The sequence below is a fragment of the Microchirus variegatus genome (assembly GCF_963457635.1).
Source record: "Microchirus variegatus genome assembly, chromosome: 13".
NCBI classification, from domain to species: Eukaryota; Metazoa; Chordata; class Actinopteri; order Pleuronectiformes; family Soleidae; genus Microchirus; species Microchirus variegatus.
Genome location: NC_139814.1, coordinates 13,417,725 through 13,432,480, shown reverse-complemented (window position 1 = coordinate 13,432,480; position 14,756 = coordinate 13,417,725). Strand labels below are relative to the sequence as shown.

Here is a 14,756-nt window from a genome sequence, read left to right as displayed (position 1 = left end):
ACGTCTCGTTGAGACAAATCGCCACAAACGGAGCAGAAAAAACAAGCTGCTGAATGTGCTCCATTGTTGTTGGGGCACCGGTACAACGTCACGCTACGTATCTCACTGATGCGACCATTGGGCACCGCTCACTCCCCCCTACCAAGTAAAGGTACTGTTCTTGGTCAAAACACAAGCCTGACTAAGGGCTTTACTGTTCCAAAACATACCGTACCAAACCGTATCATTATGGAAAACCAGCTCTACCAAGCCTGAACCCGAAGAGCTTTCTAAAAGGACGACCCAACATCCATATTCTCTTTCAATGTTTGTTTTGGTATCGCTTAAACCTACATTCTTTCAACGTTTCCTTGACCTCGTTCGTGTTTCAGAGACCTGGGGATAATTCCTTAACCTCTCGTTTGCTGGTGTCTCACTTTACATCAGTTGTGACGTAAGATGCATCACTCTGTGTAACCACAGGCATGAAAACAAAACACCAATATACTGTGAAACACAGAGAACTCATTTGACAATGGTTTGAGTTTAAGTGCAGTGAGGACTGAAGTCCTTCCTGCTGTGATGTGCAAAAATTACTATTTTATGCACGTTCTCAATCTTTGACTAGTCTAGTCATTAAAATTAGGTGATCTAATATGTGCAATGTATAGCCTAAAAAAATAGCTCTTTTCTTGTTTCTCACCCTCTCAGCTTTATTACACCTCATAAATAAGTCGGTTTCTACAACTCAGACAAAATGTTGTGCTTGGCTGTGACGAAGAAGGCAAGATACCATGGGGATGTTAAGGAAAATGTACCTTGAATGTGATTTTTAAAAAGCTGTGGGAATCATGTTATGCTAATGGATTGACAACAGGGGGTTCTCTTATAGTTTTGATTGATATACACTTTTTTTAAAATTCTATTTATTCAACTTGCGTTTCTGGAATGTCAATTCTAATTGTAAATTTTAGATCAGAATCAGAATCAGAATCTTTTTTATTGTCATTGTTCAATTAATTGCACAACGAGATTAAAAAGTGTTAGCTAAAAATGTTAGCTTTTCAGCTTTTAATGTCAACAAATCTTAGAAAATCAGTGGTTTAGAAACACTGAAGCATCATACAAATTATTTATTTCCATTCCAAATCACCTTAATATCAGTCAGCTGACATGCTCATTGGCTACGACCTCAAATAAAATATATGCACTTCATTAATTCCTTGTCTACCGCTTTAGCCTCCACGTTAGGGGTCGTTGGAGCCAATGACACAGGGCACAAGGCACGGTCTAAACACTTCAGTTATAGTATATTATGAATGAGCTCAGGCTCATCTCAGCATTGCAGCATTCAAAAACAACCCTCTAACACTAATGTTTAACTGCAGCAAATAAAGACAGGCAGTGGGAATTCAGATTAGAATGGCATAAAGAGGAAATTACCTTAATGTGTTCAGTCAGCAGGTCCCTGAATGAGACACTCATCTCTCATTTGTTTGTGCACTTCGAGTCACTCCCAATAAAGCCGTGTTCTAACCCTTCATTAAGTATGATTTAGCATTGGGACTAATATATATTTTCAGTGCCATTTGTCGTTACTACTGCGGAAACATTTCCTGGGTGTGAGTGAATCACTGCTGCAAGATCATTTCAGTCACATTTGTGTACTTTAGCTTTGGCAGAAGAAATAGCCATTGGTGTATTTGATAGCAGTGGTAATACAATGAAGTACAGCACCAGAGCATACACTTCAAAGTGCAGCTTTTACACAAACAAAACAGGTGAATGGGTTGCAATAAGATGAGTGAGGAGTTGCTGATTTACAGCATCACTGTCACTGTGAGCATGGACACATGCCGTGTTGTGAATTGTGATTTCTCTGGTTGCTTTAATTGCATACTAGTGTGACACTGTAAAAAACCTCTTTGTCACCACTGGGCAAGTTCATAGATGATGTAATCTAACTCTGTTGTCCTTGACCATTATTACCTGTAGGATGCAGCTGTGCTGCCTCGGAAATGTTGTGGAAATGCTGCCATTCCTCCCTCGACTCATCCTGGTTTCCATTGCCTCACCAGACGGCACAATGTTATAATTATCTGACCTTTCTAATTATGTCGTTGCATCGCTCCCAACACCAGATTCACTCATACCGTATAATTTTGATTTAGACATTCTCAACAGTCGGAGATACGGGATACAATCTGTGCCACCTGGAACTGAATTTGAATTCTTGATTAAGACCAAAGAAAAATCAAAAACGGTGCACTTACTACGCAAGAGCCTCTTAATAACTCGTCCCTCTCAACTATGATTTAAATTTGGCTAACATCACCTTGATGCTTAATTGCTAATCTCCAAACAAATTGACGTAGGTCAGTAAAGACTAACGCAGGCTGTGTTTCTGACAGGACACATGATGGCAGCGAATTGTTTGGTAGGAGGGTTAATTAAAAAACAACAAATTTTGAGTTGACTTACCGCTCAAACCGATGGTAACCGAGTACGACCAACTGCGATTTAGTTTGGCCATTACTATAAATGGCTGCGCAGTGGCAGTTAGCCATTTTGGTTTGTTGTTATCGTGAAAACACATTTGTAGAAAGTAGAAGCGTACTCTGCAATGCTAGGCCAACTATGTCTAACCTATCAACGTCACTCCCTCTCTAATCAAAATGGTGGTTTGATGTAATTGGCTGAAAAATGGCATGATATGACATCACAGCAGAAGGCCCGCCCATTTAGCTCATTTCCTCGACAGCTCATTGGCTAGCCCCAGTGTGTATCACGTGACTTCCAGTGGGGGTTGCAGTGGCCACGCCCCCTAGCCTAGCTATATGTTGAACAATCAGAAAAATCCAATCAACAAGTGTCTTATTACATGTGATACTGAAAGTGTGTGATGGATTCTATCACCTGGACACGCAGGACAGCGGCTGACAGCTGTGGTCCAAGTATAAAAAGTTATAGAGTTTTTTAGGGTGAGAGGCTTCCCATTGGTCAGTGTGTGCTGTATGCAAATGAGGGCGGATACGTCAGATCCTGAACTTAAGCGCCATATTTTTTTTTCCTCAATAGAGGAAGAAAGGGACAAAAGCTGGACGGACATTAACTTATCTTCGCAGGGGGGTTCGCAAAATCACCTTCAGTGTTGTTCCTCGCGCACGCGGTCTACGTGGGCAGAGGATGCTGCGTGGATGAGCTCGTGAGCGCAGCGTTAGCAACGGACGCAGCTTGTCGGCACACACACACACACACACACACACACAGGCGCGCACACACAGTTGCGGGCTGGTGAAGAGAAGAACCTTAGCTTCGCCGGAGGTGTCACCGTAATTATCAACGGAGAACAAGACGAGGTAAGCGCGTGCGTGTGAGGGCGCGCGTGTATGAGTGAGTGTGTGCGTGTGTTTGTGTGAGTGTGTGTGTGTGTGTGGGGGGGGGGGTGCATCCTCATGAAGGAGGCGGCGGCGGCGGCGCAGAGACCCGGCTCTGCACTGTGATGGAGGAGCGGCTGTTTTAATGGGCAGCGCACACCGAGCAGTGTTGGCATGATCATAACTGTGTCAATACACATGTGTTACTTCGAAGGTGGTTTTATTTATTTATTTTTAATGTATATATCACTTTCTAAAAACATGTAGTTGTTACCCAACAGTAACATGAGTCAGGAGAGTGTGACATCAACAGCTGCACAGAAACTGTTTATGGTTTTATTATCACCTTGATGTCAAAACGACATTATTAACATATTATTTTATTGGGATGTGTAGTTTAATATAGAGAGAAGCAAATCTGAATCCTGCAGCATATTTATCTACTCCATTCATAATAATACATTTTACTTTGTTGTTGTTGTTTCAGCAGGATTGAAATAGCACACCTAAGGCATTTAAGGATTAAATAATGATAATAATAATGTATTTATATATTCATTATAATATTAATAAGTATCAATGAATTGTTACCCTACATAAATAAATGGTTTGTTTAAATGTAGACATGGGACAATATGCCCATTTCTTGTCATAGTTATCCTCACCAAATCAAACCAAAGACATTGTGACTAATGTCACATATAATTAATTATATATATATATTTATTTTATTTTTTGCAGTTTTCTGATCAGAGAAACCAGATGAGCCGATGGAAACCAGTGTTACAAACATTACTAACATAAACAAAAATGTGACATCACAAAATGTGAAAAACAACAGTTACTGTGGCGGCAAAGACGTTACGGTATACATAGTTTTACAATGTTGCTTGCAAATTACAATGTTACCAAAACATGTTACTACGGATGCATATTTATTTAGTGAACGTTTTAAAATAACACAATGTAGGATTTGCTCTTGTGCCCCCCCTACAGCTGGGAAATGACTGAAGAGGCCCCACTTTTTGTTGCTCTTCAAAATGAGTCCTCAGGACTGATTATTATTAATAAGCTCGACAAGCTAATTCACCACAATCGATTTGCTGTGAGCTTTTTTGTCACGATGCACGATAACATCATGTAATATCGCCCGGTCCCTGTTCCAGGTAGGCTAATCTTTATGCTGCAGTGATAGGATTAGAAATGAGCACATTCGAGGGACCGCTCGGGTCGAGTGGGTTGGAAATAAAGTAAGAGAGTCGAGGTTGAGAGGGTTTAGTTTCGTGCAGGCGAGGGAGAGAGATTATATTGGACAAAGGGCGACGGAGCTGGAGTTGCCGGGCAAGAGCAAAAGAGGAAGAACCGCAGAAAAGGATTGTGGGTGTTGTGATTGTGAACGAGGACATGACAGTTGGTGCAACAGGAGAGGACACAATAGAGAGGACAAGATGGAGGCAGATGGTCTATTGTGGCGACCCCTAAAGGGGAGAAGTAGTATTAGTTTACTGCTTAATGATGAATTCCCTCCAGGATTTATTTAGTCCTTTTGTTAGCAGTATGTTTTTATGGCATGACACTCCTAAAGGTTTACCTTAAGTAGATGATTTGTTGGTTTGTTAGATATACTGCCATTTTCTAACTCTTCTTCTTTATTTCTACTCTCTTCCTTCACCAAACAGCTGCACCTGTAGTGCTCTTAACACATGGATAATGAATTGTATTGTACTGTATTTCTCCCGACTTCATATTTGCGCACTCCTGTTCCAACTAATTCTTTGTTTTATCAGGCCTGCGAGGTATCATGTATCAACTCCCGGTGGGAAATGTCGAGAAGATCAGAAAGGCACGCAAGGCAGTGAAAAACGTGCTTAGTGAGTTTGGTCTGGAAGATTGTCAAAGCCTGCTGAAGGTGAGTAAATCCTGTGCAAATATCTACTGGCAGTCACAAGACAAATATAAATAAATAGTTAATTATCAGTTGTGTTCAAACATGATATTGATTTGTAAGGTCAGCTTTAAATGCGGGCCGTGAGATTCTCGTTGGATATTTATTTCAAACTGACAACTGCATATGGTTATTTCATGTTTTGCATAATGTAACCTGCTAATCCTTATTTCTGTGTAGGACCTTTTAATGTTTTGTATTGTGCTATTTCGTATAATTGAATCCTTTGTGTGTTTTATTTTGTATTGTCCAGGATCTCAATAAAAATGATGAGAAAGATGAGGATGAAGAAGATCAACACAAAGATAAAGCCTTTCAGGAAACGGAGTGGTTAGATTTTACAAAAGGATATGACTCAAGACATCAGAAAAGGGTAAATGCGACCCCTTGTGCTTTTTGTTGAGTAGTAATTTCATTTTTGGTCAATTTTAACCTGATTGACTGTTTGTCTTTTTTCTCTCGTTCAGTGGCCTTATCGGTCCCAGGCTCTGTGCTGCAGCATGTGCAAGTACTCCACACAAAACATCTACAACTTCAGGAATCACATCTCCCGCTGCCATGGCTATGTTCAGGCTTTCTGTGCCCTCACGGTCTGCACTCAGTGCCTTTTTGTCGGCCACCCCAAGGTTGTCAAGAAGCACATGCTGCTCTTTCATTCCAAACCACCTACCACCTACCATATACAACAACCACCACCGCCGCCGCAAGAAGCATCATTAACCACCCATCGTGGAAACGAGAGGTATCAGTGTCGAAGATGTGGATTACCAAACTCTTCTATCTTTGCAATGAAGAAGCACATTATTCTCAAGCACCTGAGCAGTTTGGCAGAACAGTTTATAGGTTACAGATTAACTCACCAAGGAGCTACAACTGCAAAGGTCTACTGCTGCAAAGTGTGTAAGATAAACATCGGAAATCTGGACCAAATGTTGCATCACATGCTGGTTGAGCCATCCCACTATACAGTCAGCACACAGGTGCAGGGCCTGATATACGAGAACAAGAACTACACCATCAAACCAACACCCAACGGAAACAGTTTGTTTGTGACATTCCCGAGTATTGCGCCAAAGCCACAGCACGCACAGATAATCAACGGTAAGCCTTTTGTGATACCCACCAACGGCCAAGCTACTGGGACGGTGTTGGCTTTACAGCAATTACAAGGAGCTACAAACAGTGCTACTCTGATATGTGCCCCTGGTACCAACCAAGCTTTTCTGCCCCCTCAAGCATCAGCGTTGGTACAGCTGGCTAGTGCTGAGGCTAAAGGTTTGCTCCAGCCTGGCGCCACCATAGCCCTGCGAAGTACTTTATCCCAAGGTGCATCTATAGTCCAATTTCCCACTGGGACTAACTTGTCTCTGAATCAGGCATCACTGGCTCTGGCTCCTGCTACTCTTCAATCACAACAAAACCCACAAGCACAGCAACTCCTTGTACAATCAGCCTTACAGGCCAGCTTGGCAGCTGGAACTGTGGCTGTACCGAAGCCTGCCATGGTCAAACAAAATGTAACGAGCCAAGTCCCCCTACAAGGCACCATGCTGACTTCGCAGTCTCTGCTCAATCACTTGATTCCGACTGGCAACAAGGTGAATGGCATGCCCACATACACGTTTGCGCCAATGCAAGTAGCAGCGCCTACCTCTCAGAGCACAGGTACCCCCCTCAAAGCTGTGGAGCAAAAGACGAACTCCATACCACAAACCAAGAAATGGATTACCTGTCCTCTCTGCAATGAACTTTTCCCTTCCAATGTGTTTGACATACATACAGAGGTTGCCCATCAGACAAAATCTGCTACATCCAAGTCGGAGAGTGTGGCAGCACGGGCAGCGTTCCTGAAGAAAATGCCCGACAAAACAGTCAAATGTCTAGCGTGCAAAACGCTCCTGTCAGAAAAAAGCGTCTTCCAACACTTGCTGCATGGCCTGAGTTGCTTGTTCTGCTCAGCAATGTTCTTTTCAATCAAACAGTTAGTTGAACATGTAAGGCAGCACAGTCCCTCAAGCAAGGTCTACTGTGATTTCCTAAGGCAGAAGTACAGGGTCTACTCAAAAGGTGCTGGTGGAATTTTATTCCCTCACTTCGATGTCCAAACTACTGCACCAAAAGAGGTGCTCGGAGACGGTGAGGTCAATCTGGCCCTGGTTACGAGCTCACTCGATCTGATCTACTTCAAGGTACAGCCAAGCAACCAGCCAGAAGTCTGTCCGGCGCCTGTAAAAGCCTGTAAAAACGGTGCGTACTGCCCTTTCTGTGATGAAAGGTTTCCGAACGAGTCCAAGCACCTTCAGCATTTGAGACAGAAGCACTTTGTAGCGCCCACCATTCATGCCATCCTCAGGACAGAGGCTTACAAGTGCATATACTGTAACGGGGTGTACACGGGAAAGGTCACCCAGCAGGCTGTAATGCTCCACATTCAGCGATGCCGCTGCTCACCAAAACCACCACAGCCGCCACCTAAACCTCCTGTGGCAGCGCCAGCACAGCCAGCAAAGCCAGCACAGCCAGCACAGCCAGCACAGCAGCCTCCAAAACCAGCTCAGCAGCTCATTCAACCATCCGGACTCTATTTCGTCCAAGTACCACAGGGGATGACCCTGAAACAGTCTTTAACGCCAGTTCGTCCAATTCAGCCCGCACCCAAAGCTCCTCAAGAATCGGATGCAGAAATTCAGTCGAAGAAGAGGTTGGAGACTGCGCTGAGGAAGGTCATCGAGGACAACAAACGAGAGCGAGAACAAAGGGCAGTCATGCGCAAGAAGCGGGAACAGGAAAAGCTGATGCCGCCGCCGGTGCCTGAAATTCAGGTCAACCCTGCAGTGAAGCTAGCTTTAGAGCCCACGGCAGCCGAGCGGCGCGACACTGAGGAGCGCAGAGTTTTCATTTCCAAGTACTTCAACCGGAACCCGTACACAAGCAAACCTGAGGCTGAAGAGCTGTGCAAGAGGCTGAATCTCTCCCGAACAGAGTTGGCGGCCCACTTTAGCAAGAGGCGCAGCAAGTGCATGAAGAGCCTGAAGAGGAAAAGGATGAACGTTCTCCTCGGCTTCAACATGAAGGTAGTGAGCAAACTTAAGCACAATCTCCTGATCCCACAACCGCAGCCTGCAGAGCTCACCGAGCAGCAGCAGCAGCAGTCTGACGATACCACAGTGCAGCTGGAAAAGAGTGAAGAAGCGCCTGAACCTATGGATGAGAGTGCGAGTGAGAAAGCCACCGACAAAGTGGAGCAGATGGAATGAGCTCGGAAATGTAATTCGGATACAGATCTCGCTGATTTAAAAAAAACAAGATTGAAACCCGGATAACGATGGCCTTTTTGTGTTGACAGTCAATGGTTTATGTTGTGGAACAGAATATTTCCTCACAGACCTCGTTACCTGAGGGCAGTTCTTTTTTTTTTTATTAATTAAATGTAGTCTTCATAATAGTGCTTCATTTGACTTCAGTATGTTGTTAGCGGCTGATGCCCTGATTCTACACAAAACAGCAGAGCCATGTTGTGATACTTGCTAATATATATTGATATACTGTATATATAAACACAAAGATACAGATGTATTGCGGTGCAGACTGCTGTGCTGCCTTAGCATTTAGCTGATCACAATATATTATTCAACCTACTGACTTCAATATGAGCACTGATTTGTGCCTGAAAGCTGCGTTTGTTGCACCCTCTTTATTTAAAACCCCCCTTTGTACTGAATTGTGATTTAATTTTCTTCTCTGCTTTTCACTATATAGAGTTGAATTATATCTTTTTTTTGCCTTTTGTTACATATTTGGACCTATTTCATTCAAATGCATGACCTCATTATTTTTTCCCCTCAGTCACGTGTGTTGGTTTGTTTGTTTACACCGTTTCCCGCTCTATATTTAGACTGTTAAAAACAGGGAGTGTTGCTTTTTCACCAACCACAAAAACCTGGTATCATCTTGCTGTTTTGAAACCACACCTTTTTTTTTTTTTTTTAAGAAGACTGATATGAACTTGCTGGGTTCCTTGGGATAATGAGCACTTGGTTATTATTTAACGTGGATGTTATTTGTTTTACTGTCAGATAATACACATTTGCAACATTGTGGAAATTTAAAGCTGCTGTCGCCTCATGGACGCGTTTGATCGGAAAACCCGAAAACCTGCCAGACCTTATGAGCAGAGAGGACCGCCTCTTTGTGAAGTTCTCGCTCCTGATTGGATGAATATTTGAAAAGTTTATTGTTGGAGCTCTGAAACTGATCAGCGATAGAAATTATTTCACTGACAACAGCTTTAAACTTTGCATTCAAAAAAACAAACCATGATGTTGATGTTTTTTTTTTTTTTGTACCATATTTTTTTTATTCCATTATTTTTCTATAAGTACTAGAGGATCGAACATGTTGGGAAATGCATTTTCATTCTATCCAAGACGATTGTGTTGTAAAATAAAATAAACATGTTTCCGTTCCATAATCCACCTGTTGTTTATTTTCAGTTTGTAATAAAAATATTTTTAATGAAGCCGTTTGTCTCATGTGTAACCAGTGTTAGGTCACTTTAAAATGTCTTCACCAGCAGGAACAGAGGACTTTTAAAGGCAGTGAAATAAGAGACTGACGAGATGCGTCTTCATCTGTTTAATGTTTAACTTCACTAACGTGATTTTAAACATTTAGCTCCTTCATTGTAACAACTCTGAGATTAAAAGTACTTAACGTTACAATAACCTAAGTTGGCAACTCAAAAGCAGTTAAAAAAATAAATAAAAGAATAAACTTTTAAAACTACTTGATAGTTGTGATTTGATCGAGGAGTGAGGGACCGCTGTAGTTATTGGTTTCGATGACTTCCAGGCACTTCCTGTACTCCACTGGGAGGCCGTTCTGCTCAGCCCCCAGACACACCACCTGACACAAAACCCAGAATGGGATGTTAGCATCTTCATGACGTGACGACATTTGTAATTGTTGCATGATGGTGGTTTGCAGGCCGAGTGTGTGTGTTAGTTTTGCATACACGCACCTTTTTGTACTGAGGAGAGGGCGGACATGCGTGGAAGTTGTTCATCTGATAGGTCCTGCAGAGGATGAGTCCTTTGTCAGTCTCCACTGAAACCTCCAGAGGTGAATAAATCCCCAGGTTCACGCCTTCCTGCCTGAGGACTCAAAGCAACAAACATGCAGCATGAGCTTTAATTAGGAACATTTACATTAACCGGTTTATACCGCTGTGTTTTTGTGAGTGTCTCACATGTCCAGGGTTGTGAGGTGTTCGCTGCTCAAAGCCCAGATCACCCCCCACACTTCTGCGTCTGGACAGGACTCGATAGTGGCCGCTCCGCCGTGCCAGTCGTTGCTCACAGATGTATCCCACAGGCCAAAGTTCAACTTATAATCCTGCACAAGTCAAACAAGGCATTACGTTAGACACGGGCCCATGTACCACGGTACTAAAAAGAGTTATTTGATACAAACATAAAGCCGTCACTGATTGAAATCCTGTTGTTAAGAAAAGATGTTGTTGCACAGACTCAGCTATTCCAAGGTCGGTGCCAAGGGCAAGCTGTTGTGTTCATTCTCAGCCTGTAAGGAGCCAATCAGAGCCTGGTGGTGCAACCCAAAACATAAATAATGATGGAACAGAACAGAGAGAGGATTATTCCAGGGAAGGGGCTTGTGTCTTCCTGACACTAATGTAATAGGTTAAAGGTCGTTATAGACACATGAATATAGGTGTCAGCTTGAGAATTCAAGAGCCTTCTTCACTGGTCTACAAAATCTTGATAACAAAAACTCAACAACATCAATGATTAACACAACAATCATGGAAAAATAAAGCCCAGGATAATGACTTCTGCTTCTGACTCTTCAACCCCCCCCCCCCCACACACACACACTCAACATGGAACATGTGCCAAAGGTGCACATGTGGCGTTGTTATAATATACTGTCGATGTATTGTTGGTTGTTGTTATTACTAAGTATTATTAACACAGTTTTTATAATGCTCCATGCACCTACTCGTACACTCTGCTAATCTGATCTAATCTAATCTATTAGATTATTATTTCACAAATGAAGTTAATAAATGTACGGTCTTGTATATTATGGTAAGCTCACACCGTAAACGAGATCGATCTTCTACCGCTTTATCCTCCACGTGAGGGTTGCTGGTGCCAATCCCAGCTGACATAGGGCGAAAGGCAGGGTTTGACATCTATCCTGAGCAGTGGCGTGGCATCAGGTGAAGTGTCCGACTGTCTGCCATTCATTCATTTGTGGCCTCTAAAGCAGCGGTCTCAAACTGGCGGCCCCCCGATTGATTACATGCGCCCCCCCGCCCACACACACTCAATATCATGTTATAATGAAAACATGGCCGCTGACCTGACCGTCTTTTAAACACAGTGTGTAGCTGAGGCACAGCTGCCAGCGAGGTGAGAGAATATAATGTTTTCTATACCAGTAATAATAAGACATGTGGTCATAATTATCCTATATAATGTATAACATACAACATTTAATTACATATATAAATATGTTGATAGGGCCCGGGCCACGAATGGCAGTGGCCAAAACGGCTCCAGGTACGACCTGGGGGCCACTGAGTATCTAGTGTGGCCAGAACAGGGGCCAAAATCTAACATTTTTGCAGCATTTCAAAATAAAAGCGTCTACGCTGATATGGGCTGATGTATATCTTACAATATAAAATATTTTTTATGATGCAAAATTAATATATTACAAAAATTCATACATAAATCTGTCTCTACCTCACCTCCCTCTTGTCCTTTCTCTCCCCACATTTTTCCTTTCACCCCAACCGGTCGAGGCACATTTTTGAGTCTCTCCACTGATACCTAGTGCTTGCTCATTGTGTGAATTGTTGGGTTTATCTGCTCTGCATGGTGTTGTCTATGTACAGTGCCTTGAGATGATGTACAGTATGTTGTGATTTGGCACTATACAAATAAATTGAATTGAATTGAATAAATAAGTCATTATAACGTGATATTTGATATTAAAGGCGCCATATGTAAGAATGTGGCCAAAAGCGGTAACTTCACTCAAATTCAAAATACCGAGGTCTTTTAGGTTTCGTTTTCGCCACCATTGTAGCTCAGACGTAACTGGCTGTTACTGACTGCAATGATTGGTAGACGGCGGTAGGTGGCGCCACATGCCAAAACATGATTTCAAATCATAAACATGATTTGCAGTCTGCAAAATATTTTTTTTTTAATGTGAATAATTTGGCTGTACTGTTGTTGTTGGTGAGTTCAGTTTGTTATATGAACATTATTCCTGAGTCTCTGTGACATATTAGGAGGATTTTATGGCCAGTTGTTTTAGATCAGGCATGCCCAAAGTCCGGCCCGGGGGCCAATTGCGGCCCATTTTCAAATTTTCACCGGCCCTCACCCTCTGTTGTAAAATCAATGATATGTGGCTCACCAGCACTGTTGACCTGAGTATTAAATGCACAAACAGTCTGTTTGCTACATTGTAACATTTTCTTACCAGTGCGGACCAAAGCAATCCAACTAACGGTGTGAAAGTGACTCTCACCTGTGTGACGTCTTCGCATTAAAACCACTGTTTTTGAGCCAGAGCTGGACTACATACTGTGGTCAAGATCTCAGTATCACACTTCACATTAGTGCAGACATGATTTGTTTAGTCCCCTGAGGTAAATAAATTCTAAAATCTTAATTAATTGATTTTTTGTGATGATCAAAACCACCGTTTTGAATGTAGAAGTTTACAGTGAGCATTTAATAGTGAATAATATGTAATGTTTCAAATGAACTGAGATATGTTTAATATTCTCTAAAGTGTTTCTTTCCAGACAGACTTTTTCATCATTTTATGTGGTCTTGAAATACGAAAGGAAGGCAGAGGGATTTTGGTAAAAACTTGAAAATAAAAAGAAATGTAGGATGTCATTTGCAATAAAAATGTCATAAAATAGATCATTTGTATTTAATGTTATTGGTTCAAAGAATGTCAGGCTGAATGGTCGGCCCCCACACGTTTTCACCTTACCAAATCTGGCCCTCTTTTGCAAAAAGTTTGGACACCCCTGTTTTAGATTGATCACATAATGCACCTTTAAGTGGTGGGCCACATTAACTTGAGTTCATTAATATGATCGTGAGATCTCTGGCCTTTAATTATTACATTCAGTGCTTTGTAGAAAACCCTCCTTAGTGATGGAAAGTAATGCGGTGCTGTTTCTTTGTGTGACAATAATTGGTAAATATGTATAAGCGGTGCCTTTTCAGGTCCAACCTGTTAGATATGAACTGAATACATGTGTGAGCAGCTTTTCTCCTCTGTAGATTGTGCTTATATGTCACACAGACAGCGTTATTTATCACAAACATATATATGTATAGATATAGAAAAATGTTACCTTCAATCGACCTGTTGTGTGAAATATCGCCGAGCGATTTTGCAGCTTCAGTCTCTCCTTTAACAAGTTACTTCCAAAGGCGAAATACATGAAGCGCTCTCCGTCATCCGAGGACATCTTTACGGTCCTGTCACGGTTGTGTGACCCCAGTGTCCTGTCCCAATGTGCCCGCAGTGTCCTGTCCGCAGACCGCGTTAACACGGACGACAATGTCCAAAAGAACCGGACCCGGGTTTCCTCGTCTCAGTCCCGGCGCCAGTTTCGATGTAGGATTGTGGATTTCCCACAGCTCTTCTAAATCCCGCTACAGACTCGCCCACTTGGTTTCCATGGTGTCTCGTCACGTGACTTGTGACCAGGACCCGGAAGGCAAAAAAAAAAAAGGAACTCCGTCATGAAGTAAGACAAGAGCACATGTTATTTGTGCTCGCTTTCATAAATAAACCGCAATTGTTTTTAAAAAGTGCTAATGTGAGACTTTTCACATTTAAATTTGACTCTCTGAAACTGTACAGTAGAAAAATGTCTGGTTAGTAGTCATGAGTCCATGTCCGTGACCATGACTTTATCTTGAGTTAAAGGGACAATATGTAGTATTTATGGGTTTATATGACCCAAAATCCACTTTTTTATACATATTATGTGCTCCTACATTGTCTAGTCGCTGTATAATATTCTTTGTTTCATTTTCGTAGTGTTTCAAAAAGTCGTTTAAAATAACATGGTCGCGGGCCGCGGTTGCATAGCCACTGTTAGCAGCGAGACGCCATGTTCCTACCGGAGCCTGTAAGGACAAACGCGAGAGAACAAAACAAGCGTCTCTTTACTTGTAGCGGAAGTCCCGCCTCCTCTCTCTCCGCTTCGTCTGCTACGGCCGCGGTAGCTCGCCCTCTCCCTCGCCTCACGAACCTCATCTGCTGACACGGAGAAAGACGACGAGGACGACATTTGACCAGCTGCGGATACCGTAGCGCTCAGGGAAGGGAGGGGGTGAGCAGAGCAGCAGGTCTTTGTTGTAAATTTCAGCCTCTCCTCTAGATGG

At 42.5% G+C, this 14,756-nt stretch overlaps 2 protein-coding genes across 2 annotated transcripts; one reads left to right on the top strand and one right to left on the bottom strand.

The window, feature by feature from the left end:
* Nucleotides 1-5,157: 5,157 nt before the first annotated feature.
* Nucleotides 5,158-8,558, top strand: adnp2b (ADNP homeobox 2b; the record flags this gene model as incomplete). Its single annotated transcript, XM_083899993.1, has 3 exons — nt 5,158-5,265; nt 5,555-5,674; nt 5,769-8,558. 3 exons carry the CDS (start codon nt 5,158-5,160, stop codon nt 8,556-8,558), a joined length of 3,018 nt encoding a protein of 1,005 aa, XP_083756119.1.
* A 1,421-nt stretch (nt 8,559-9,979) lies between these two features.
* On the bottom strand, nt 9,980-14,033 carry ggcta (gamma-glutamylcyclotransferase a). Its single transcript, XM_083899289.1, has 4 exons — nt 13,715-14,033; nt 10,550-10,695; nt 10,322-10,454; nt 9,980-10,206 (listed from the first exon to the last, which is right to left on the bottom strand). The coding sequence occupies exons 1-4, from the start codon at nt 13,829-13,831 to the stop codon at nt 10,084-10,086; spliced, it is 519 nt and encodes a 172-aa protein (XP_083755415.1). The 5' UTR covers nt 13,832-14,033; the 3' UTR covers nt 9,980-10,083.
* Between the last annotated feature and the right edge of the window lie 723 nt (nt 14,034-14,756).